The sequence below is a fragment of the Lutjanus erythropterus genome, chromosome 1 (genome assembly GCF_056507025.1).
Source record: "Lutjanus erythropterus isolate fLutEry1 chromosome 1, fLutEry1.hap2, whole genome shotgun sequence".
Classification (NCBI taxonomy): domain Eukaryota; kingdom Metazoa; phylum Chordata; class Actinopteri; order Lutjaniformes; family Lutjanidae; genus Lutjanus; species Lutjanus erythropterus.
The window spans coordinates 10,279,493-10,306,636 of record NC_139317.1 but is presented as its reverse complement, the minus strand read 5'-3'; the positions used below and the strand labels follow the sequence as shown (position 1 = coordinate 10,306,636).

At 40.4% G+C, this 27,144-nt stretch overlaps 1 protein-coding gene across 2 annotated transcripts in view; it reads left to right on the top strand.

Annotated features, from left to right (window-relative positions):
* Positions 1–26,938, top strand: part of neo1a (neogenin 1a) — a 261,271-nt gene extending 234,333 nt beyond the window's left edge. Inside the window, exons 17-29 of one of the 2 annotated variants that reach the window (XM_084739418.1) lie at positions 4,433–4,665; positions 10,277–10,415; positions 12,696–12,803; positions 13,337–13,531; positions 15,748–15,780; positions 16,005–16,073; positions 17,260–17,398; positions 18,212–18,456; positions 19,039–19,131; positions 20,046–20,216; positions 21,667–21,954; positions 23,789–23,925; positions 24,524–26,938. In XM_084739418.1, the coding sequence (XP_084595544.1) occupies positions 4,433–4,665; positions 10,277–10,415; positions 12,696–12,803; positions 13,337–13,531; positions 15,748–15,780; positions 16,005–16,073; positions 17,260–17,398; positions 18,212–18,456; positions 19,039–19,131; positions 20,046–20,216; positions 21,667–21,954; positions 23,789–23,925; positions 24,524–24,676 (2,003 nt within the window). In that variant the 3' untranslated portion in view covers positions 24,677–26,938. The remainder of the gene's footprint in view (positions 1–4,432; positions 4,666–10,276; positions 10,416–12,695; positions 12,804–13,336; positions 13,532–15,747; positions 15,781–16,004; positions 16,074–17,259; positions 17,399–18,211; positions 18,457–19,038; positions 19,132–20,045; positions 20,217–21,666; positions 21,955–23,788; positions 23,926–24,523) is intronic. The other variant, XM_084739478.1, reaches the window with a different exon arrangement.
* Positions 26,939–27,144: the final 206 nt, after the last annotated feature.

The window sequence follows — 27,144 nt, the reverse complement described above, 5'->3', positions numbered from 1 at the left end:
CAGCGCTATTGCACCGCCAAGCTCGAGAGGGGTGGGATGCTGGATGACATGAGTCACGTCAACATGCTTCGAGGGGGGGTGGCAGTCTAAGTGTGCGCACACCCGCACACTGTCATACTGTACGCTTCTCTCTATGAAGCTCCCGCTTCCTCACATCCTCACACACACACACACACACACACACACACACGCAGGCACACAGAGCGCTGCACACACTCAGACCCCCCGTGGTGGCTTTGGCAACCCTTCGTCAGATCCAAACGTTTCCTCTCAAAGCAGAACCAAAGCCCACCACCATCGTCTGCTGCTGCTGAATCCTCTGGGGCGCGTTCCGTTCCTGCCAGTTTGTTCAAGTCGGGATTAAAAAGACGAGCTGACCTACATAGTACTTTTACTTTTGAAAAAAAAAAACTGAGGAGAAACTTGGTGAACTTAGGCTGAGAGAGTGTGAGGTTGAATCAGCTATGATGTCGTGACGTCTTAACTGAAAAGCAGGAAGTTGGGGATTGCAACCCCGTAAAGGAATGTTACAAGGGCAAGTTGGCCTCTTTTCTGCAGTGTATTCTACTGACACTGGAGACTGTTCCTCTAAGCTGGGTAAAGAAATCAGAGGTGGGAAGTTACGAAGTACAGATACCTTGTTACTGTACTTAAGAAGAGTTTTCAGGTATCAGTGCCTGGTTGCATAAACCACCTGAAGTTTCAAACTTAAGTTTGTCCCTTAAGCAAAGGGGTTTACATAGGAGCATATATAAAGCTTCTTAGGCTTGCCCGGCAGCACGTCCAATTTAGTTACCATGGTTACACTAAACGCGCATCATTCTTTAATGTTCCTAGAGAGCATTATTGTCAATTGTTGGCTAGCATCTCTAACACAGGGAATACAAAAAGAAAACAAAAACAAAACTGGACAAAAGATGAGAATGTTGTTGAAGAATATAGAAAACACAAACACTCAATTCAAAGTAAATTTAACCGAGCCGTAACAAATACAAACAAGCAGAGGACGCGGTAACAAATGACTGACAAAATCAGTGTGAGAAATCTGCTGTGAAACAAACCGCAGATGAAGTAATTAAGAAATATAAATATATTACTGTGACAGCAAGAAAGGAGATCAAAACATCAACTGTTGAGCTTCAATAAAAACAATATCTCATGTTAATGTAAGACCTGAAAAATGTTTTCTTCCTCTTCTTCATTCACCATAAATTCAGCAATTGTCTTATGTATGTCACAAATTATTTTACTTTTAAGGGACTGGTGTGGGTGGCTTAAAATTTCAGAGGCGAATGGTCACTAAGAACCTTCTGGCAACACATAAGGGAATACTTAAGCAGCTAAGGACAAACTCTTAGTGAGGAAAGGGTTTATGCAACAGGGCTCTGTACTTTACACAAATATCTTTCAACTCCCCACATTTTCAAAACAGGTTTGATTCTTTAGTTTTAATGCATTTGAGGGGAATTGTTGATTATTTTTATTTTGCATCACTGCGTGCCGCCTTCCCAAGTGGATGGGAAAATCACTTGCAGACAGGATGATTCCTTGGTGTATCCATCAGTGCACATTACGCACGACAGACCTAAAACAATCTAAAAGACATAAAATGACGGATGAGAGAGGAGAGGGAGGCTCGAGCATGGAGACAAGATGAGGCTGCAAATTTTGTGCAAATAATTAATGATGCAAACTGTACATTTTTTTTTTTTTATCAAATTAAGTTTAAGTGTTCTTATTCAACAAATGCCTCCGCCAGACAAAATGATGTCAAACGAGACCCAGTTAATGCCATTTCTAGACTATTGATTAATTGTCCATTAATAAGTTTTTATTGATGGATTAGGTTTGCACAGACACAGCTGGTAGAAATGTCCTTCAGAGGACGGCTTTTTACTTTTATATACTCTGAGTACATTTCAGAGCCTGTACTTTTTCACTTTTTCTTGAGTAAAGAAGTTGAACCAGTATCTCTACTTTTACACTTTTCTAGAATATATATTGCCACCTCTGAAAGAAATGCAGCTTGCATGCCACTCCAAAAACCTCAGTGCCTCCCCACAACCGCACGAATGCTTGGATCTTCGTCTCACACACACGCACACACACTCTGACTCAGTCTTGGGAATGTAATGAGTGCAGCTCTGCACAAAGAGGTGTCAAATGGAGCGAGGCGGAGAGGAGAGGACCAACAAGTGGTCGAGGAGGGGTGTCATCGCGGGTGACTGACCAAAGCTTTTTTCTCCCATCTCAACCAAACCAAGGACGGAGAAACTAGCGGCCAGAAGGCCATCTTGAAATATTTAGCCTTCAGTGTGCTGGCCAGAAGCTGACTGTTGTTTGAGCCCCTTTTTTCCCCTGTCATACACACACAAACACACACATACTGACTGGGCTTTATGAGCTGTAATGGGCAGACATCTCACACACAAACACACTCAAATGTCCTTCATTGAGGCACATACACACTCTCACTCTTATATAAACAGATAATTAACCAACAGGTTGTTGTTGAAGCTACAACAAGGAGATTTCAGCTGGTTATAAAACAGTCAATTTATTACTGATGCCTCTATATGACCTACATGAGTTAACGAGGCAGAAAGATCAGCTATTTCTGTATGAGTTGTTCTTAATGTCTGACACCGGGTCGGATTCTCCTTGAAAGCAGATGAAACGAATGTTTGTTCGCAGTTTCCCAGGCAAAGTTAGAGTCAGCGGTATGTTAGTTTGTGGTTATGGTGGTGGAAACACTACCGCTTTTGTCCACAGGGGCCGCCAAAACCAACAAGCAACATACAATCATATAATTTCTCTTTGTTGTATGGGGCCCTTAAAGGTAATTAGCACTAAATTTCTTAACTTAAGTCAGTATTTACTTACTGAGTAGACTATTATTTTGATGTATATACACTAGGATGATTTAGATGGATTTTCTGCTTTTACTGAAGAAATTTTACTACAGTTCTTTCTGCTTATTGTAGCATTCCAGGTAATGATAATCAGCAAAAAGGATGGTATTAATTTCAGTACTTTGGTATGTCAGGTATCATTAGCCAAAAACAGACATTTTCATCTGATAGAGGAGATATTCTCACACTTAGGTCTATGCAGCGTATCACTTTATTGTGAGCTTTCGGTCCATCACATCCTCTCAACAGAGCAATCATGGATCAATGCTGGATAATTCTGTATGCATCTCAATCCAGAAAAGACAAGCCTGGTTTATTTATTTTGATAGTGTACATCAGTGCCAGAGTTAGCCAAAAAGCTGATCTCATTTGCGTCAGATGTGACATAAAATGTAGAATATAAGATTAAGATTTTAAAAGCTATTTAGTTATTTAGTAGCTACAAGGAACTTTCATATTGTGTTGATTTTGGAGGCTCCTGTGGATAAAAGCGGCAGTGTTTTCATCACCATGAATACAAAGTGGAACGTTAAAAATAAAGTAATCTAAAGAAAAAATCTCCTCAGTCTTCCCTCTAACTGGCTAACATAGCACTTGCTGAAACTTTGCCTGTAAAAAATGCAAACACAGGCTCGTTTCATCTGATTTGTTTTGATTCATCTGGTTTGCACATCATCTGGTTTTGATTGAAGGACAGTTGAAAGTGGGAGAGATCAAGCTCCAGCTTCCACGCGGACACGTCTGAGCCTGAGAACAGAAGTAGCACTCGGCACACACACACACACACACACACACACACGCCCATCCACAGCCACCACTTGTCCGTGACCCTCCTCTCTGCCTGCAGGCTGCGCTACTTAAAGCTGTAATATTCTTTTGTTGAGTTTTCAAGGACATAATGCACCTTGTTGATGTTATTCTGCAAAGGGGGAAATGTTCCAGTGCATTCAGCGTCCCTGTGTTTATCCTCTTTGCATTAAAGTGTTGTGAAAAGCTCCATGATGTAAACATTTCTGAACATATTTCTCTCTGTGGAAAGAGTGGGTCAATACGTTGAAAAGTTGCCTGTAGGATTGTGGGTATCTATCTGCTTGCACTCTAGTTTTCATTCACTGTAATCTCTTTTATGAATAGAGTATCTCTTCCTCTCTCTGTGTAGTGCCACAGTAGCTATTGATAGAACACCACATACTGTGCTGTAGCTTCTATATAGCATCCAAGTGTGTACATCCATCTGTTCTAGAGGTCAGTGTCTGTTTTTCTAATAGAATCTTCTCTCTCTTTCTCTTCACCCTCTTCCCAATCCCATCTTTGTCGCACTTACGTTATCTTTTTCTTCCTCCCCTGTCGTCGTCCTTCATTTTAACTCATTAACCTTTAATTTCTCCTGTCCGTTACCTCCTTGCATCCTGTTTTTGACTCCACCGCCCCAATCCACCAATGCCACGCCTCTCTTTGTGTTTTAATTTTGGTCATTTTAATTTGTGTGCGTGCATGTGGCTTTTCTGCCTGACGTGCAGACGCCATTGACCCCGATGTTGACTTCTTCGAACTCTTCCATCCTCCATACACCCCAGTACCAGACCCCTCCCCCATGATGCCACCCGTGGGCGTTCAGGCCTCCGTGCTGAGTCACGACACCATCAAGGTGACCTGGGCCGACAACTCGCTTCCAAAGAACCAAAAGATCACAGATAACCGCTTCTACACGGTGCGCTGGAAGACCAACATCCCCGCCAACACCAAAGTGAAGGTAAGAGGGTCTTGTTCCATTTTCACATCCTGATTATATATGTGTTTGTTCAGTGGCAGCTCCCCTGATAGCCACCTTGATACGTGCACACGCCATTGTCTGTATCTGTATTGGAATAGAAGATCAGAAGTGTATTTTTCAATCTAATATTTATTGGTAATACATTTGTTGTGCCTTCAAAGCATCTAATTGATTTAATTTTAGCATATAATTAGTTAATATCTGCATATAGTTATGCTAATATGCTCTTATGCAAGAGTTTCATCGAGTGATACCTGGGAAGTCTAGGCCCTACGTTGCAAACAGAACGAGATTTTTTATCTTTTGGCCATCCACAGTGATATGAATGGATCTGAAGAATCATGAGGTTGATTTTTTTTTCCAGAATCAGCAGCTGGTACAAAAAATATTTGTTTCCTTCACATTATTTGTGCTTTCTTGAATAACCTGTATATATACACACATATACTGTATATTGGCCAACTATTTCAATCGGCTTCCTCGTCTCCATCCGCTGTCTGCGTGTTATGGTTCTCAGAGTACTTGTTGCTACATGAACAACAACCACCGAATTAGCAACCTGCATGCCAAAAACAAAACTCTAACCCTCACCAGGTCGCTAACAATGCAAACGTAGCTAGCAGCTTTGCAGGGATTTAGCCATTTCTTTCTTTATTTTAAAAAAAAACAAAACTTTATTTGGAATCACATGATCACAGCAGTTTACACTGTTATCTTTGGGGAAAACATACATTTTCCACTTTTCCTAAATTTTTTTTGATTTATATTCCTGAAGCCTCACAGAGAAGAGTTTCCATTTACGTGATGCATCTTTATACAGTTAATGGTTCAACTCAGGAAGTAGATGTGTTGAAATTATTGGATTCAAAAGGTCTCGTTCTGAAATCCTTTAGGATGATTCATTCCTCCTAGACAGGAAGAAGCCAAAAAAAAACCCTCACTCTCCTTTTTCTGGCTTAGATCAGCACTTTAAAGCTCAAGTAACTTGTTTACAACTTGGTGTAATTCAGTAAAGTACAACTCAAATCATTTCAGTCTGATCAAACTTTAGTGATACGCCTTCATTTAATACAGTACGCTTTCTGTGTACTTCAGCGCAGTGGGACTCGGTGCATCCCTTCACTTACCAGAGAGAAGTATTGATGTGCTGAAAATAAAAGCAATGTCATACAATGATATATAACAAAGTATTCCCACGGCAGCTCTCAAGCACAGTGGCAGCTTAATGCTGATATGTGCAATAATCTATTTTCATCCACGTTCAAAACTCTATGAGGAGAAGCTGTCACTCCTATTGAGAACTTTAACTGGGCGATTCTTCCTCAAAATGTATCGTGACATAGTTAGAAATGTTTCACGGGGTCAAGAGAACAGAACTGAACCAAATCAGATACTTCAGTCTCGTCTCGATCAGTTAACAGCTGTATTTTAGTTGATCGTGAGGATGTGGGTTGAATAAAATTCTGGTTGGTCTGCATCCCTGTTAAAGGTTGTCTGAATGTATAACTCAGAGGCTGGCTCAGCTCATAGTCGTCTGTATGTGCAGATATAGGGGTTTAATTAAATTGTAAAGGCCTCACTATGGTGTATTATGTTAAAGCTTCTTTTTAATGGCTGTATAGTGGTGGAGCTGCAACAAAGGATTATTTTCATTATCTATTAAAGATATACTCCTATACTAAAGGTCCAGTATGTATGATTTACAGGGATCTATTGGTAGAATATGGCTGAAACTGCATATAATATTCACGAGTATGTTTTTGTATAATCACCTTAAAATTAAGAGTATTTTTCATTATTATAGACTGAGCTGTTTATATCTATATATCTCAGCTGCTCAGAACGGACACTGGCTGCAGAGAAGGCCTTTTGTGTTTTACGGCCACAGTAGGTTCTCCTATGACTTTGGAAAGGGAGAGTGACGTAAGGTGTAAAGCTCCCTGCTAAGTGCCACTAAATCCTATGCACTGGTCCTTTCAGATTTCCGTCCTGGTGATTTGACAACATCTGTTGTTAAGACTGGTAACGGCAAATGAGGTTTAATACCAGAGCAAACCGTCGCTGAGCAGCTACTTCGTCAGAAATGCAACAGAAGAGGAGAATCTTGGACAGCAAATGGTTACAGCCACCTATCAGTTTACTGTGCAGCCAAACAAATATGTGCTGTGTTCATTATAAAGTCAGTGATTGGCCATTATTTTATTGCGCCATGAGCAACTGTGATCTGACTTCAAGCTGCAGCTATGCAGGTGGTTTCCGTCACACCACCAGGACACTTTAAAGTTATTTCACTGAAAAGATGGAGGCGCATCAGTTCCATTACGATGACATGTCAACTTTTCCTGTGGCTGCTTCCCAGTAAAAGCCACCCTGTGTTTTACCAGTTTAACACCAGCAGCAGCAGGAAATGTTGAACAGCAGTGACTTAATATGTAAGTTCTGCTGCTGCGAGTCTATTGTACTAAAACAAGAACAAAAGGCGTAGTTTGATGACGTTGTGCAGGATCACTGGAGCTGTTTCCTTTTCTGTTAAACAACCACTACTGCCAAAGTTTTATTCACGTTAGTTTTAGTCACGTTTGCCCCGGAAGTAGCAGCTAGTAGCAAACATACTGTTACCTTGAATCAGTTGTCGATTACTTTGGGCTTTATCATTGTTGAAAGTATTTTGGATAATGTAAGTAAACAACTCGACAAATTATATAACATAGGTCTTGTGTTCTTAGACACTGTAATGCAGAAATATTTCATATTATAGCTTTAACGGAACAAACATGGCTGTGGGAGAGTGAACATGTGCATCATTTCCTGTTATCCTTTGTGTGTAGGCAGGCCATTTGATCCAGCAGTAAGCATGGCAGACCCTGTATGCAAATACATTTAATGTTTGCTGAGTAAATGTGGACCTTAAATAGTGTCAGAAATGGAGTTTGATTTAATGAAAACTGTAAGGAATGTAACTTTAATGCCACTGTTATACTTTTCATCAGTCTATAAAATGACAGAAAATGGTAAAAATCCTAATTATAATTTCCAGCAGCCCAAATCGAGCAGTTCAAATTAGTTCATTTTTGGTTGATAAATGAAATGATGATAAACTTGACTCAACTGAATTTGAATCGATTAATTTCTGTTGATCAGTTATTAAGTAATAATCCTAAACAAGCTCATTTCAGTGAAATGATCTGGTGCAGCAGTGGGATATTACATTCATTTTCTGGGGGGATCAGAGTCATACAAATGCAAAGTGCATACAGAGAGCAGCCATGCGCATGAGCGTAGTGTATTAGATGGAGTTAAAATATTTGCAGTGAGTCACAGTGAGCAGAGCCCGAAACAAGGTGTTTGAGATTCAGATTCTTGACCTGCAGCACAATTATAATGATTACTTATCTCTGAAATCTAGATCACAGTGTGTGTGTGTGTGTGTGTGTGTGTGTGTGTGTGTGTGTGTGTGTGTGTGTGTGTGTGTGTGTGTGCATGTGTGTGTGTTCATGGTTGTGCGCTAATCTGTGACCGAGCAGAGCTGAGATAAAGGCCTGCGTTTACTGTTAAATTATTCAACAAGGACAAGACAAACTGAGAACTAGAAGAAGAGGGTGTAGATCTGACGGTGTATTCTCCATACTCAGAACACACACACACACACACACACACACACACACACACACACACACACACACACACACAAAGTTAAGTTGTGCTGCCATGAGTGGATGCTCAAATTGGTTTGATTCTCGCTCTGTGGTGGTAATTAAAGAGTTCCACAGGCTCATTATGTTTCTGTCCTATTAACCAAATTCAATATATTAACGAGTCTATTAGAGAGGTCTTTTTCAGTGGGGTGTGGACTCTGAAAACTACATCTTGTGTGCATCATGTATACAAGTATGACCAGCAGTGATGCCTTCACCTTAATGCTCCTCTTCCTCATGTCCTCACTGCTCTTAGAGCGAGTCTAGCCGGACGAGCTTTGTACATTATTAAAGAGACGGCTGCTCTCAAACGAGCGGCGTGTTTCTAAAGGACAGAGTGTTTTCTTTTCCGTATCCCACTGCCCTCTGTTTGACAGCCCCCGCCGGACAGCTGCACTTTTGTCATAGCACGCAACGTTATAGATAGGGCTGTTAGAGACCAGGCGAGCCTGACTCACTGCTGCCGCGACCCCGAGCAAGCTAAAAGCTGTGCCTCCTTTCTCTCCTGCCAGCTCAGGCCAGCAAAGATCAAGATAAATGGTTACGTAACTTGAGCTCTTTCAATGTGCTGACTAATGCCAGGTTTGTAAGGCCTTAGAAATGTGAGATCCACCTGTGCTTTGTGGGATCTTGTATAACTATTACAGTTTCTCTTGTGTTTAGGTTTACATCTCATTCATGATGGCTGCACTTGTACACTTGTACACTAAATTAACACGAAACATGACGGAGCATCACATAATGTAAAAGGTTCTGGTTCCACTCAGTGGTCAGTTTATGTAATGTATGCTAAACTCTGCTCAAAAATCAGACTGGTTGTGTTTAGAGCTGAAACAATTAATCGATCGAGATGAAAATAAATGATAATAATAATGGAATAATCGTTTAAAAGTGTTCATTATTTACTTGTTCCAGTTTCTCACCAATAAGGATTTGCTGCTTTTTGTCTTATCTGAAGGTGAATTGAATTGGCAAGAGAAAATAAGACATTTGTAGATGCCATCTTCAGCTTAAATTACTACTGTAGACAGAGTCAGCAGCAAAACATATTTTAGCCACTTAAAAAAATCAATATCACTTTTTTTCTGATGGGAAACCACTGTTATAAAAGGCAAATATCTCTCTCTCCAAACCAGCCAAGCTCCATTGGCAAAATCAATAATTTTACCTTGCAGAGCACAGGAGTTGCCAGTCTACTGCTGCCTCGATCAGTTAGTTTGTCTGAGTTATTGTGTGACTTTGGCATTTTAAACGGTTAGTTCAGATTCACCAAAGTCACACAGTAATGCAATCAAACTAACCAAGCGAGGCAGCAGTAGACCAACATCTCCTCTGTTCTGCAAGGTAAAATTGCTGTTTTTGCCAATGGAGTCTGGTTGAATGAGAGAGAGAATGATATTTGGCTTATGGAACAGCAGTTACCCACTGGAAAAGGATGTTTGACAGCAAGTTAAATTAGTGAAAATATTTTTTTAAGTGGCTACAACACCTTTTGTTGCTGACTCTGTCCATAACAGTGCATTGCTCAACTTGCATGCTGGTTCTCCTCCTATTTCTCCAAACTGGGGACATGTTGACCGCCATCTGGACTGTCCCTTTATGGAAATTGCAATGGTTATTTTTCACAAATTTCTGCCATTTTATAGACTAAAATATGAATCAGTTAATCAAGAAACAAATCAGCAGACTAATGAATAGAAAAAAAATAATCGTTAATGTGTTCAGAATGATAAAAATGAGTTTGTTCTTATAGCTGACAAAATGCTTACGACTTACTGAAGACTCCATCGGTGTTCAGTGAATGCAGTCTGCTGTCAATCAAACTGAATTCTTGTTGTGTGTGTTTTTGTGTGTCTGTCTGTGTCTGTGTGTGTGTTTGACTGTCCTCTCCCCAGATGGCCAACACCACCAGCCTGAACCACGTGGTGTCGGGTCTGAAGCCCAACACGCTGTACGAGTTCTCCGTCATGGTGACCAAAGGCCGACGCTTGAGCACGTGGAGCATGACCGCGCAGGGCACCACCTTTGAGACCAGTAAGAGCACACGCAAACACACGCACGCAAATAACTACGCAGAAACACACAGAATGTACATGATCACGAAGACATAAACCGACCACGTGTCCAGTGTAACGAGCCCCTGGCTGGCTGGGAGTAACATTTCACTTTTTGCAGCTCAGAGGGAAGGAGCGGACACACCTGAGGGAAATCACGCTGTCACTGCATTGTTAATATAGCCGAAATAATAATAAAGGTATTTATTAATAGATCTAAAATTAACTACCAGTGAAATTGAGGAAACCTGCAGAAAATTTGGTGATTGCAGAAGATAATTTCAGCACTGCTCCGCTGTTCACTGAGAGTAAGTTGGACTAACCCTGCTTCTGTGCAAAATATGCAACTGGACTAATCATTAAATGATAAGAAGAAGAATCATGATAACAATAATGATAGTAGTACAGTTTTCTGTTCAAACAAAAAAAATGTTTGTTTATATTTTTCTCTTGATTTGCAGAACCTTGGCCTGGTGTCTCCACCTGAGGAGCAATAGAGCCACAAACCAACACCTGACAGTTTTATGGCTTCACGCTTATAGAACAAAATCCATTTTGTTTTGGTTCATTATTATTCCGCTACTTTTAGTTTTTTCTGGGCACAACTTCATGTTGTCTTTTGTTTGGCATTGTATCTGTGGGATGACAGTAAATTATCAGTCTCCCCTGAGTCAGCTGGATCAAAATTGCATAAATTGACTGTATCTGTGTTAAAATCACTCGGCAGTGCTGTCACCATGGCAACATGTATAGTCCTTTTAATTCCATCTGCCGTCCTGTATTGAAAACATACAATCTCCTGAGTGTCTGTGTGGGATTCCTGCGATGCTGAGTGCTTAAAGCTCCGCTCAGATCAAAGATTCGTTCAGTGCAACAAAACCGTTTTAACGTTAAAGAAAGTTGCAGCGGTGTGAACTGGCCCGTCTCCAACTCAGGCTGGCTGATTGGTTACAAACTGTGAGTAACAGCAGAGGGTTTGTTTGTTTGTTTTGACGGAGGAAAGAGAGGATCACTTCATCGGTTTGTTGATGGAACAGCCGTGTCTGTTGGACACAAGCCTTAAAATTTAAATTTACTGCTAAATTGACAACTTCACCGCCTCTGCTTCGCATGCATTCACTCCCTACACGCACACCGTTTTTGCCATTTCATCAATACAGGAAAGGCAACCGTAGCAAGTAACTCACCACCATTATCCTCATTCATATTTTAAGACTCTACAAATTCTATCCAGCTAAAAAATAAAAGCCGGCAGGTAGAACGGAGGTACAGAGAGTCGTTGCTATGGAGATGATACACCATCTCGTCTGGTCACATTGGTGTAAACTGATGTCTTTTCAGAACGTTGCGAGTTTTAACTCATCTCCTCAACTTGACTCTTTGGTCTGAACTGGGCTTTATACGGGAGATCATAAAATTTGCAGCTGGAAAGTGTCAGAGGCCATTTTTTGTTGTGAGCCGTGGCTAAAACCGGACCATAAAGCATTAAGCACGAAAAACAAAAACTAATTTCCTATGATACAGCATCTTTATATGCATTATTAGATTGAGATTTACTAGACTATCAACAAGGAGTGGAAGTTTTTTGTTGTTTTTATTATAGAGAAGGAGCACAGCTAGTTTTCATTTCTGCCCAGCCAGGGGTTTGTGTGTGTGGGTGCACGAGTGAATGGTATCTACAAGGTCATAAAAACACACACACACACTCATTTACAATCGAGTAATAACCTTTAGATCATCAGTTTTGAGGGCAGCAGGAGCACTTACAAAATATACACAACACAAAAGCCGTTCAGACACATAAAGTGCACATAACAAATATGTGCTAAGCTCCACACTATAACAGGGAGATATTTGTTGTCTCTGAAGGACCCAAACCTACAAAAATACATCATTATTTGCCATGACATGTATAATTATTAACTACTGATAAATAATACAACAAACCACATGACTGACTTGCTTCTCAACTATCAAACACTGTCTTTCTTTTTAGTTTTGACTTGCCCTGATGCTTTGTTTGAAGATGTCTGTCCACTTTGTTCTTTTTTAACCTCTCATTGCTGCAAAATCTGAGCTGAACACGCCAGCGCATCAAAAAAGAAATTGCAATCACATATCATAGAATTGTTATGCCCTTTACTCAGCTAATTGGTGGTCACATATGCAAAACACACACACAGCTTACTCTTATCTTGTAGTGAAAGTTAAGTGCAACACTGTTCAACATGCCACATGTCGTGTCTCCGCCGCCCCACAGTTCCCAGCTCCTCCCCGAAAGACGTGACCGTGGTGAGCAAAGAGAACAAACCTCGCACCATAATTGTTAACTGGCAGCCGCCCTCGGAGGCCAACGGAAAGATCACTGGTGAGTCTCAGAGTCTCCCTTGTGTGTCTCAGTTTTATGGTCTCAAATAAATCGAGATTTATGTTTAATTGATATATGCGTCCTTAACCATAAAAAGAATGTAGTGTTTCTGGACTTAAAAAAAAGTGAGATTTATGTGTTGTTGTCTTTAATTTGAAGCTTTTAGATGTCTTTGTAACAACTCGGCATTAAACCTTCACTAATTAAATCACATTTAGGGGGAAAATTGATCAACTTAAAATGATTACACTTATAAAATGCCGAAGGAAATATGGTTTATTTGCACTTTTTAGAGTTTTTTATGCAGTGATGGTCAGAGAGGACCCTCCATCTCCTTCTGATCACTGCACAGAAGGCTTTTTACTAAAAGCAGATGTAATGCAGTAAATTATATGAATCCAATAAAGGGTGTGATGGATGACTCTGATCGTGGAGGTTGACTTGGAAGAATAAAGCACAAAACATTGCAGTTTATCTTATTTTGCACAGCATTAAAGCCACTGAATCTCTCTCTCTGATCTTCTCCGTTTCAGGCTATATCATCTACTACAGTACAGATGTAAACGCTGAGGTCCACGACTGGGTCATTGAACCAGTGGTTGGAAACCGTCTGACCCACCAGATCCAGGAGCTGACGCTGGACACCACCTACTACTTCAAGATCCAGGCCCGAAACTCAAAGGGCATGGGCCCGATGTCTGAGGCCGTGCACTTCCGCACGCCAAAGAGTAAGTCTGAAAAACGAGACGGGATGAGGCGCGGTGGCACAGTGGAAGCTGCGTCCGCCCTTTTGCCAGTTTATAACACCACCTAGTACTTTAAGAGCCATATATTTTTTTCCCCTGGAGTTGGTGGAACTCCCGAAGAGCTAAATGGAGAGAGAATGAATATTGGATTTGCATTAGTCAGGTCGCCAACAGCACGACGACAAGTGAATGCTAATTTTGCTCCGTCTCTGCAGGATGTGTTAATAGGCAAGTGTTTGCTAAAACATCAGTCATGCCATCACAGATTCATTAGCAAGCTTTAAGAGCAGAGTTACATTAGTTTTGTAGTTTTCATTAGTTTTTGTTTTTATTTCATCTTTAATTCAATTCAGTTTATTTGAATTAGTTTCCAGAGTGGGTTTCCTTGTTTCATTACATTTTTATTACAGTTATCTAAAATGTTATTTCATTCGGACGGAAAACAGCTCTACTTTAAAATAATATAGGGGGCTGCACCGGTGGGTGTGTTTTTTAATGTACTGGTGAGAAACCAGGAAGTCCAGTTTTAGTAACAGATTAATGTGTCACAGATTTATCAGATGGCGCACACTGCAAAACATGTCGGGGCTGCGTTTTTTCATGCAAAGCTTAAGCTAATCTGAAAGCGTCTTTAAATGGAATAAAGTATTTTTTAATGAACATTAGACTGTAATGTTATTTTGCCCTCAAGCGTCCTAAAGAATCAATCAGAGCAGATTTAAGATTTATTTTGATTACATCAGCTTTCATCTTCAGCACGTAACAACACAGCTCAGACATGAAACGACAATTAAAATGAGTCGGTAAGAGTGAGAAATTAAAATAAAGGGCGATATTTCCATCCTCAACCCCTCCCTATCCTATACAGCAGAGAAAGTCAACATGAAATATAGTATATCAATACAAATAGCAAGGTTACAGGAAAATTGGTTTTGCAGTAGGCAAGGTACAGAGACAGACTAGAGGAAGTCCTTGTAGTATGAAGGATGACAGCAAAGGTCCAATATATTATAAATAAGGGTCCTTTTTAGAAAGTGTACACATACTCGAGATGAGTTCATTGGATATACTCTCTATTATAAGACTTTTTTGTTGGAGCAGCATCCTTGAACCAAAACAGCAAAATATTCTTCCACAAGTCAGACTGAATAACCTCATGTTTGAAATGTATAATATGACCAAGAGTCTCTCTCTATCGGGACGCCAAAAATAAAACACAATCCATTTATGATACCTGACCGATAGCTTCGTAGCTTCAGACGTGACCAGAGACAATCTCAGAGTTACAGCAGAGAGGAGAAACATTAGCATCCATTTTGTTCAGCTTTAAGATTTGACTTTCACCGCCACAACAAAGGTCTTCACATTGCAGAAATTATGATCTGGTGAAGAGTTTGCGTGATTTAAATATCTCTGCACGCGTAAAACCTCCTGTGATTAAAGGCGAGAAATGCAATTCTGAAGAAAGATTATTTATGTTTGAACTCAAGAGCCAAACAAATCCTCCTTCGGGAGATTTACTGTCTCTTTCGCTCCCCTTCACCTTCGTCTTGTCTTGTGCAGCAGATACAAACGCGGCCTGTCGCTGATTGGCTGAAAAAGTGTCTTGTTGCTCGGTCCGAGCCACTTTTTGACTCCCGTTTACAGAGCCAGAGCTGATTTGTTTTCAGCACACACAGAACAGAGAGATATTCACTGAATTTGATTTTTAAAAAAGTGTATTTGAGAAGAATAACACTTTAGACAAATTGTCCTGATGAAGTTGTCCTTTTTGAGAAAGCGGAGATAGAGATGTTTCCTAAGCCTTGTTGATTGGCTGGGAATGACCGAATTACAGCAAAATTTCTATTTCTATTTCTATTTTGTTTTTATCTGAATATTTTAACGGGGTTGCATCCTTTTAAATGAATGTTTAGTGTTGTATTTCACTCAAAATCGGTGTGTTTCATTGTACTAATTGTAGGAAATGTTTATAATATTTTGTATTTGAATGCTTTGCTTTTAATATCAGCTGCTTGGCTGTCTGTAGTTCACTGTTGCTGTTTGGTTTTCTCACTATTTCTCATTCGTCTAGTTTTGCCCCTTTCTCCCTCACATCCTCCATCTCTCGGTTTCTTTCTGTCTCCCTCGCTGCTCTTTTCAGCTAACCTGTTTTTTGCTTTTTATTGTCTCTCCCTGCTCTCCTTTGGCCTGTTAAGCTGAGTCCTCTGACAAAATGGCTAATGACCAAGGTAAACTCCCCCTCCACACTTTTATCTTTCTCTGCTGACTCTGCACCTCGTCTGCCTCTCTCTTTAAAGATTTCCATCTTCTGGGCTGATGAAAACTTGGGCTGCTTGACCGGCAAAATCTATTTGTGTTGAAGAGATTTTCAGATTATAATGTAGCACCAAGAGGTCATAAAAACACTTTAGGAGAGTTTAAGTAAAACATTTTTTTTGTTGTTTTGATTCAGCTTCAAATATTCCACCGAAGCCCGGGCCTCCTGGAAACCAACATCCACAGGACCCTGGAACTGCAGTTGGTAAGGTTTTCCTCCCACTTTCTTTAAAGGGATAGTTTGTAGTATTTGAAGTGGAGTTTGAAGTGAGGTACTTACTGATCAGTAAGCGTATTACCTACAGTAGATGGCAGTCAACATGCCCCCAGTTTGGAGACGCAGCTAAGCAATGTACTGCTGTGGACAGGGTCAGCAGAAAAACATATTTTAGCCAATTAAAAGGAGGTCCTCATAAAAATAAAATAATAATATAACAAAAAAACATTCAGTTTCAGTGTATACTTAATGTAGAATATTTTACTTTGACCTCAGACAGCTTTTTCCAACGGGAAACCTTTGTTATAGAAGCCTAATAAGCCTCTCTCCAAACCAACCAAACTCCATTGGCAAAATCAATAATTTTACTTCACACCATACAGGAGTTGATAGTTTATCGCTACGTAAATCTCTAAACTTGTTTGTGTTATTGTGTGTCTTTTGTGAATCCAAAATAACCTTTTGAAATGCCAAAGTCACACAATAACACAAACAAACTAAGCAAGTGAGGCAACAGTAGACCAGCATCTCCGATGTTCTGCAATGTAAAATTACTGATTTTGCCAATGGAGTTTGGTAGTTGCGGAGAGAGCGATACTTGGCTTTTATAACAGCGGTTTCCCATCAGAAAAGGCCATCTGACAGCAAAATAAAGCAGTCAGAATATTCCAAGTACAGCATACACTATATTTGTTTAGGGGGACCCAACTGTTTTGCAAAATGAGTTTGGTTATTTGATGTTTGGCTCATATAATGGCAGTTTACTGTCAGGAAAGGCTGTCTGGCAGCAAGATAAAGCAGTGAAGATGTTCTAAATATAACTAAAATATGGCTGAAATACATTTTGCTGCTGTCCTCGTCCACAGCAGTACATTGCTTGGCTTCCCTGCTTCTGAAAACTGGGACAGTGCTGACTGCCATCTACTTTAACTAATACTCTGACTGTCAATAAATACCTCACACAACACTATTTCAAATTCCTCTTCAGTTTGGATTAAAAAAAAAAAGAAAATGACGTCCCTTTGCTCTGACAGTACGTTCTGAAATCAGAAATTTTGGCTCCATATTTTGATTTTAATTACGTGTGACATGTTCCTCTCTTCATGACTCACCTGTGTCTTTGAAGAGGTATTTATAAATGCATCTCGTCTAATCCGGTCTTTCTCCTCTCGAGGTAAATCAGGGGTGGGAGGCAACAGTGAAAATCACATCCTGGTCATTGTCATCATCATCTCAGTGGGAGCCTTCACCATCATCGTGGTTGTGGTGGGCGCCTTCCTGTGCACGCGGCGCACCACGTCCCACCAGAAGAAGTAAGACGCTCAGACCTTTTCTTTCTCCAGCCTTTCTTAAATACATCCGCTGTGCTCTGCCTTGCATACTTTGCCTCTTTACTTTCAGTACATACTGCAGCTACCCTTAAAAATATGCCTTTTTTCAATATGCTGGGGAAAAAAGTAATTTTGCAGTTCTTTCAAATGATATTGTTATTGTGATATAATTCAAGATTAATGGCAATGATCATTTTTGGATCACAGTTTTCATTTTTACTCCAAAAAATCTGTTAAAATCCTGATGATGTGACATTTGTTGGTGTCTGTGCTAAACAAGCATCTGGGGAACAAGATTTGTGGGCCGGGACTTGTCTGCAGCACTGCAGTATTTCATTAAAATGCTGCTTTGTCACAAAGTTTTCCATTGTCAAAATAATTGCAGCTTCTGCAATTTGGATATTGCACTTCTCCGTATTCCTATCTTGATATTTTCAATTAATCGTGCAGCTCCGATCCAAATTACTCATTTTACAGAAACTTCCTGCAGGTATTGTGTTCACTATTTGGGTTAGTTGTACAGTTTATCAGTTGTTCTTTGCCATTACTGTTATGCATTGAATATGATTTGAAATATCCATTGAATATTTCACTTAGTCAGGGGTTGTCAGTTTGCTCAGTGACAGAAAAAGGGTCTCTTGCAGAAAAAGGTTGGGAACCACTGTTTGAACTCTCACTCCTCTGCAGCTCGGCTCCCTCCTGTGTCTCTTCTTCCTTGTCCTTCGGTCACTTCGCCGCCTTCTCTCTGTAAATGAGATCAGTCTTTCATCATTACCTCCGTCTTCTCTCCCGCAGAAAACGAGCTGCCTCAAAGTCTTCAAACGGCTCCCACAAATACAAGGGAAACTCCAAAGACCTGAAGCCTCCTGATCTTTGGATTCACCACGAGAGGCTGGAGCTCAAGCCCATGGACAAGTCGCCGGACCCCAACCCAGTCATGACCGAGACGCCCATCCCCCGCACCTCGCAGGACATCACGCCGGCTGACAGCGGCCTGGACAGCAACCCCCACCTGCAGCAGCGGCGCAACTCCTACCGTGGTCAGTCCGTGCCCCTGGGGGTAGACTTAAAATTTGATGTTATGGGAAGGAGATCAAAGTGAAATGTCACCCTGACTGCCTGAGCTCACATGCATAATAACACTGAGCAAACTTCAGGAGTTTGGCTGGCAGTCAGGAAAGTACATTTTGGAAGCTTGACTAAGAAAACAGTTGGTTTTTTAGGCAGGAAATGTGTTAATATGTTCAGGTTTGCATCCAGGAGCATAAGTGGAGGAGTCTTTGAGAATTTCACAGTGTTTTTGTTTTCACAAGTCAACACTTGTGTTTGCTGTTTGTTTTTCTGTGATTATCATGCAAAACATTTCATGCTTTTCATACATTATGCCCATTACTTGTCATGATGGCAGTGCTGCCAAGGCACACTGCCGGCACTACAGCCGTCTGCAGGTACAGTTCAGTTCATAACAAAAGAATGAAGGGGTTTAATGTTTAGAAATGCAACCAAAGCTCAAAAATTGAAGATTTACTGAAGATCCTGAGATCTACTTGAAGGATCAGTCACAAAAACAACAGTAGAGTAGCAGCTCTTTCTGATTGGCTGGTTTCCACCATACCTTTTAGGCCACGAATCAGAGGACAGCATGTCTACACTAGCAGGCCGACGAGGGATGAGGCCTAAAATGATGATGCCTTTTGACGCACAGCCGCCTCAGCGTAAGTGTGTGTGTGTTAGTGTGTGTGTGTGTGTGTGAAGTAGAACTGCTCGTAATTTACAGACAGTGAGCGGCCGATTTGAAAAATTGTCACTTCAGGTTTGTAAATTACAGCACAAATATTTTGTTAACTAACTACCGATTTCCAGAATTATCTCATGCTGAAGTCCATTTCATTCCTCTCACAAAATGTTTTTATTATTTGTTTTTCTGACTTTGGCAGTCCCTCCAGGATTTCATGTTTTTTTGTGATTGTTGCAGCTTAAAATACCTGATTTTGCAACAGCTTCTCTAAAATATTGAGATGCACGTTGCAATGTTGTTATGAAATTGCAGGAGCAAGTGAAAATTGCAGAATAAACCAGCTTTCTTGGTGTAATTCATTAAAAATCAAGGCAGATTGTTCGGTTTAGAATAAAACAGCTGAGTTTTAAAGGCTCAGTATTACCAAAAAAAACCAAAATATGCTTAAATTTTAGAAGCAAACCTTGTACTTTTGTTCAGGACCCGTGACAAAATAAAAAATTTAAAATTAAAGAAAATTAAAAAGCACTGTGCTGGTTGATTGAGGCGTACGTTTACGACTTTTGTGCCGAGGACTCCTGTGATTGGTGGAACTCATGGATGGATTTGCAGTAAAGTTGCGGTGATTGGACAAAATTGCCAGGTCATGCAGAATCCACAGGGATTGGTTGAGTTTGCAACTTCCTGGGGGGACTGCTTTGATGACTGAGTGACAGACTGAGAATATAAAGAATATTTAAGTGAGTTTATTATAGAAACTGCATGTGTGTGTGTGTGTGTGTGTGTCTCACCAGCAGTACTTCCACATCCTTCATCATTACAGCTGGTTTAACATCTCGTCCTCTGTGTGTGTTTATTTGTGTGTGTTTGTGTATCCATTTCCATCCACAGCTGTGATTAGTGCTCACCCCATCCATTCCCTTGATAACCATCACCACCATTATCACATGGGCAGCCTGGCGTCGCCGACACGCAGCTACCTCTACCACCAGGGCAGCGGGCACCCGCGCCCGCACGCCTGCGCCACCCCCATCTCCCATCTAGACAGGGTGGACTCTACAGGTGAGACACTGCCACCTGCTGGACAGCAGGAGGAAGACAGAGTAGCAGGACAGGCTCATATTCACTCATTGATCTGTCATTTACTCATTCATTTACATGCAGCCGCCATCTTGCTACGTTCATGTTTTACTTTTACAAAGTGTTACTAACCATCTTCTCTGACCTCGCCTGAAATCGTGTTTTTATGCTCCTCTTCTCACTTCAACTTCTAACAAAAGAAATTAACTTGTTATTCTTATCAATCTTATTTAGTATTGATTCCTGCCTTGATTCCAGCTGTAGCCTGAAAGCTCGCTGTTCATCTGTAATGCAAAATAGATGGAATAAGAAAATATCTGTCTAGCATTTGTTTAAGGTTTTCTTTGTCAAAGCAAAATATCTGCTAAGCCTGCCTCTGTGGTACTAATATTAGTATAACATATGATATTAACCCTTGTGCTGCTTGTTTGGGAAGCAGTAGCACAGTTGTGATCTGTAAAATAGATGTCATTCCTGGAAGTAAAGCCCATGTTGTGTAGAAAGATGTTTCGACGTATTGCTGCTGATGTTTCCACCCCGAAATGATCATTTTCCAGGCATAACAACAGAGTTCTTTGTTCTTTGTGAAATGAAGCCACGCATTGGACCGTTTCTTCCTCTCCGCAGCGACTCCTTTTTGTTGCAAGTTTCCAGCAACGTAGCCACACGAGTTTGATGTCATTGTTTTGCAGCTCACAACATGCAGGCATCGATGAAAGGAACTGATATGCATTGAGGCAAACAATTCTGATGGACAGGTTCTCGGTTCTTTCTTGCAGAAATTAAATACACTAACAGTTTGCAGCTTAAGCAATGCATTATTTTCCCGAAAAGAAAAAAGACTCAGATGTGTGTAGACTCAGATATATAATCCCTTTCGATCATTGCTTATGACCCACCAAAAATGTGTAGTGGTGTCTCTATCTGCTGAGGTATTTCTTATTATTTTTTGCTGTATTATTTTTCGTCTGTATTTGACGTCCTGGAAATGAGACACAGCGATCAACTGTCTTTCTGGTGCGTTTATGAACAGCTCAGACAAATCCAAGAAAAAAAGCAAACATTCACATTTGAGAAAATGAAACCAATGAATTTTTGGCATTTTTGCTTAAAGATTTACTCAGACAAATGTCAAACTTGTGGACAGTTTTGTATTGATCAGCTGTTAACTAAGCATCTTAGTACTCTCATTGGATGTGGTGCATAGATACTGTATGAAGACAGAATGAAGCTCATTGGAAATCAGCTAAAGCCTCTAAATCCATCTGCTTTATTCAATTGAAAAGAGGTTTACTGGTACTGAAAGCAATAAAACATACATTGTCAAAGTAATTGTGAAATAAAAACCACAAAAATGTACATAAACAGAAGAAATGTGGTTTTGTTCTCATCATCTTTGTCCCTCTTCAACTTCCCTTCTTCCCCTCTCCAGAGTCGGTGAGGAACACCCCCAGCTCGGAGCCCCTCCCTCCGCCCACCGCCTCCTCCCAGGCCTCCTGCCCCTCGGAGATCATGGCCGACCCCGAGGGCAGCTACCACGGCTCCACCACCACGGAGGAGGAGCCCAGCTACTCCAGCAACCTGCCCCCGCACCGCTCGGCCCACCCGCACGCCCACGCCCACCCGCTCAAGAGCTTCGCCGTACCCGCGATCCCCGCCACCAGCCATCCATCATACGAGTCGCCCGCGCTGCCCAGCACTCCTCTGCTGGCTCAGACTGGTGAGCGCAAACACACACACCTCAAACACACACACACACACACACACACACACACACACACACACACACACACACACACACAGGTCTGCTCAGGTCAGGTCAGACTACAAGACCGCCGACTGTCAGCCAAGCTGTTCAGACTGTGACCGGACAACGGCCAGGGATCTCAGAAAAAATTGATTTATGATGCATTATGTGATAATATTGATTAGGTAAAGTTTGATAGAAGTATTTTCATATTTTTATAGGCATTACATTGATTAAGAATTTTAGATTTGCTTCAGTTTTTATGTAATTGTCTATTGATTCTGATATTTTGATGCCAAGTTTTCTCTGCCAAAAGAAAAGTTATTAATTTAATTCAATTTAACTTAAGAGCATATAAACCTTAAATCAATAATAACAAGGTTTTAAAATGGTTTAAAAAAAAACTACAGAGCATTTAGTAGTTGATTTTAGGAGGGAATGAAGGATTTATAATAGCATTTATTTTTACAAGCACATAAAACAGGAAAATTCACTTGCGAAAAACAGAGAAAAACAGGTTTTAACAATGCTTATTTGTAAAAGTAAAAGGGCAAGACTGGTGATATTCTTTATTTTTGTCCAGAAATTTCATAAAAAGACCAAAACCAACAGCTCTTTCGTCTGTGTTTTAATACGTTCAGACTTCTCCGGCCTGGCTGCGGCACTGATCTCCATTGGTTCATACTGAAGATGTAAATCAACACACTCACACATAATATGAGTATTTTATATACTTTCAGAACTAGAAAATTTTCTAACTAATGCACATTTGGTGGTAGTGCTAGTGTTTAAAGCAGAAGGATGGTGCATGTGGGATCGTCATAAAACAGACTACATTGTGTGTGAAACATGTCAGCATGAACAGTGCAGCTCATGATGTATTTTTGATGTCTGTAGTTTTTTTTTTTGACATCAATGGATCTTTGTAGCACAGAAGAGGACTACACTCGGGCTTTGAATACAGAGGCCATACTTGTTAGTAGTGATCAATGCATTGTTTGTTTTGGTTGGTTCTGGTGCTTTAATGGGATTTGTTGACTATGATTATTTCATTATTAACCTAATTTGATTTTTTTTTTTTTTTTTTGAGTCAATCTTCTTGAGCCAGTTGCACAAACCCTCTAATGTTCGGCTTTTCCTCAAAGGCTGAATTAATGTTTCCTTAAAATAAATGTCACAAAACACTTTAAAGTCTTCTCCTCAAAGTTTCTTTAAAGTCTTCACTAAAGTTTTCTTTTTTTTCTAGCTCTTAGGCTTTATACTGTTGCCTAAAGTGGAGATGAAATCAACAATAAACAAACAGACAAATAACTTGTTAGATGAAGATCTCATCTTTGCTATAATTGATTTTTTTACAGAGATAATTGTTTCAGAACAGTTTATCTTATTGGAACAGTTACTTCAAGTGAACAGATTCCTTTCTGTGATTATTTACCTCTTTTTTTGCCAGAACAGACAAATTTTTCACAATTTTTTGCACCTCTTGGATGGAGATAATAACAGGTATCACGATTGCCAGTGCAGGCAAACAAACAGTCTCCATGGTAACTGTAGACTGTTAAATCTCAATGCAATCTCAATTTCAGTGCAGTAAATACCTTAAGGTTTTTTCCTCAGAGGAAACCTTTTAAGTGTTTCTCTGCAACAACCTTAAGTAAAAAGCCAACTTTCAAGCCCATTCACACAGTCGAGTTAAGAAAAGTTTTATTAAAACAGATTGACTTGAAGTTTTTATATAACAGAGAGAGCAGTTATCCATGTTGCCTTCACTGACTGCTGTATGTTTGTGTGTTTGTGTCACGTTCAGGGCCTCCAACTCACCCCCACGTCGTTAAAACAGCCTCTATCGGAACACTAGGAAGGACACGAACACCGATGATCGTCACTGTGCCCAACGCCCCTGATGTGCCAGAGACCAGCAAGATGCTGGAGGATGTAGACAGCGTGAGTATAGCGCCCCACACTGGCTGCTCGTAGCACTGCAGCCCGTCTCTTTTTACCAGACGTTTACGGTGCTGAATACTGTCTTGTTAAAAATATACCAATCACACATTCCTTCCAAATCCATGTCAGGTTTTCTTTGGGCACTGGATTATATATTTACAGGTTTTAACCACATTTTCTGTTTGTTCTTTCTCTCTTTTTATTCTTTCCAACTTCAATCTCATCATTTATTTGTGGCGTTGTCGGCTGCCTTTTCAATCAATCAATTCATTTAACGACTGATCTTAACAAACCCCATAACTGGAATGATTTTTTTTTTTTTTTTTTTTTTACCATTTAAATATTTTCTCCGTGTCCTAATCCTTTGATTGGCTGTTGACCATCTGTTGCCACCGGCTTCTTCTTTGGTTTTTTGGATGTTTTTGCTTTTCGTTTGCTGCAGTCCCATTGACCCATCATCCCCTCCCAGCTCGCCTCACCCCACCCATACTACTCCCCCCTCTGTCCTCTGTGGAAGATCCCTGACTGACCCTCTCCTCCTCTTCCTCTCTTCTCCTCCCTTCCTTACTTCCTTCCTCCTTCCCTCCCCCCCCTCCAGGTGCTTGCCTCCCTCCCCCCCTGCCCCTCCCCCGCCCCTCGCAGTAACCCTGTTCCTCTCCCTCAGAGCTACGAGCCGGACGAGCTGACCGAGGAGATGGCCCACCTCGAGGGCCTGATGAAGGACCTGAACGCCATCACCACAGCGCCATGAGCATGCACGCGCACACACACACCTCTTCACACGCACACTCTCTCATCCATACACACACACACACTCTAAAAGTCAAACACCCAAACAGAAACCTTGGGGAGCCAGACGCTGGTGGACACAAAAATGGCTTCCCAAGAAAACTCCCCTGCAGAGAAAACAAACAAACAACAACAACAAAAAAAAAAAACTCCAGACTGAAACTTTAGGAACTTTTTTTCGGCTTACCTTGCTCAGTCTCAGGAAGGAGATCGCCATGAGAGGGAAGACAAAGTGACACGCTTCATCTTTTTATGAAGAATTCTCAGAGACAATGAACTTTTAAAACATTGGTCGCTTTCAACCGGAAGATTGTGAATTTTTTCCTCCTCAGCAAAAATACGTGCGGTAGTTTTTGGGGTTTTTTCGTTTTTTTTGTTTTGTTTTGTTTTTTTTGTTGCGAATGCTCACTCAAGTTGAGACAACGGTTGATTCAATGTCAAGTCAAAAGGAGAAAGTCCAAAAATATGCTGGTTTTTGATGTTGGTGCTCATGCGGCGCAGTCTACACACAGTGTTTGTTTGATTAGTGTTTTCTTTCTGTGCATTTTGTATATCTATTGGGCCGTTTCAGTGAAGTGAACATTGGATTTCAGCCCCCCCTTTACAAGCCGACATTATTCATAAACGTGTTTTTTTGTTTTGTTTTGTTTCTACCCCCTTGTGTCATATATTGTGCCATGACTTTTTATTATTTTCTATGTTATTGTATTATTTTTTTACACACATATCCTTATAAACATGTACATATGTTGTGTTTTTTTTAAACTGCCTCATTCTTTTTGATGTTTCCCATGTTTCATTGTTATTATTTGGGATGAAAGTGGGATTACAAGTGAGTCCTGAAGCTCTGTTTTCATATCAAAAGGGGAGAGAAGCCTGATTTCTACAGTACATTCTTCTCTGGCATTGTGTTGCCCGCTTTGTACATTAAAACGTCTTCTTTTTTCAGTCTTTTTGTTTGTTGTGGGAGCTCCGTTTTAAAAGCCTTACCAACGTGTTTGTACGTCGAGACGACTCGGCTCTCCACGGAGTTGTGCTGTCACTCGCTGCCACGGCGGTTTCTGTTCTTCTGTGGGACTTGACAGTATCTCCTCACAGGTCAGGGGTACCTAGGACTCAGGGCGCTGACCCCCACCCCTCTTTAAAAAAAAAACAAACAAACAAAAAAAAACCCCACCTCACGTGGCACCCAGTCAATCAGTCAATCACCTGCAACAGACGAGTTATCTTTTATATGAGAAGTTCGGTCGAATGTGTGTGTCCTTCTTTTTTCCAAAAAAAAACCAATATTTGGTTTCAGACGTCTGTACTGCTGAACCACGTGTGCATTGTTCCCGCAGCGGAGTGTGTTTGCTGTATTTTTCCTGCTGTTCTTCATCAGATGCCCGGGTTCTTTTACAAATCTTCTACGATGCAAAGATGTTGGCCTTTTGAATGGGACTCCCAGATTTTTTTTTACATGGTAGTTTTTGTATGAAGAAAAAAAATAAGACAAACAAGCTTGTTCTATACACAAATCCGATGTAAAAAGAAAAAAAAGGAAAAAAAAGTTCATCTAAGAAACTAGTTTTTCATTACCCTCTTACCCAAAGAAATTTGTCATTTGCAATCATAGTAATTTGCTCTACTTTTGTGAATACCATGTTTCTCATAAATGTACATCGTCATGAATGTCAATATAACTGTAAGAGATTTTAACTATGGATACAAACAAGGAACAAGTTTTTTTGGGGAAAAAATGATTGAAAACAAAAGGGGGGGAGAAAACGGACCGAACTCCATTTGGGAAATAATCTATTGAGTTGTAAACAGTTGAACCTGTATTGCACTTTTTCACAATTTTTGAAAAGTACATTTCTTACATATCTTGTGTTTTAAATATCAAAAAGCTGTTTGTGTAACGTAGTGTCCTAGGTAAGCAGCAGGCAGCTGGTCTTGTTTTTTATGTTTTTGTTTTGTTTTTTTTGTTTTTGTTTTTGTTTTGTTTTTTTTGCTTCAGAGATGATATGAATTTGAGCAGCCGAGTTGTTCGCTCCGCAGCTCACGATGAGGAATTCTGTTGTTGCTTGTTCATGTACAGAGCTTTCTTTGCTTTCTGTAGGAAGAAAAAAAAATCTGTGGCTTTTTAAAAAATGTTGAAAAAAGGTTTGGAAAAAAAGATGTTTTTTTATTGGTGCTCCTATACATTGTGTATACAAACTATTATGAATACTAACAAAGTAAATGTTTCTGCTGGTCTTCTTTTCATCAGACATGATCAGGATGGTCGTCGCTCGTTAACATGACGTTTATTGATCACTGAAGTGTTCAGATATAGGTTGTTATCAGTAATACACAATCCAAAATCTGCAGTATGCACAGATGTGCAGCAGAGGCTCTCAAATGCATTACTTAAAGGTTTGCATCTGATTTTTATTCGAGGTCAGAGGT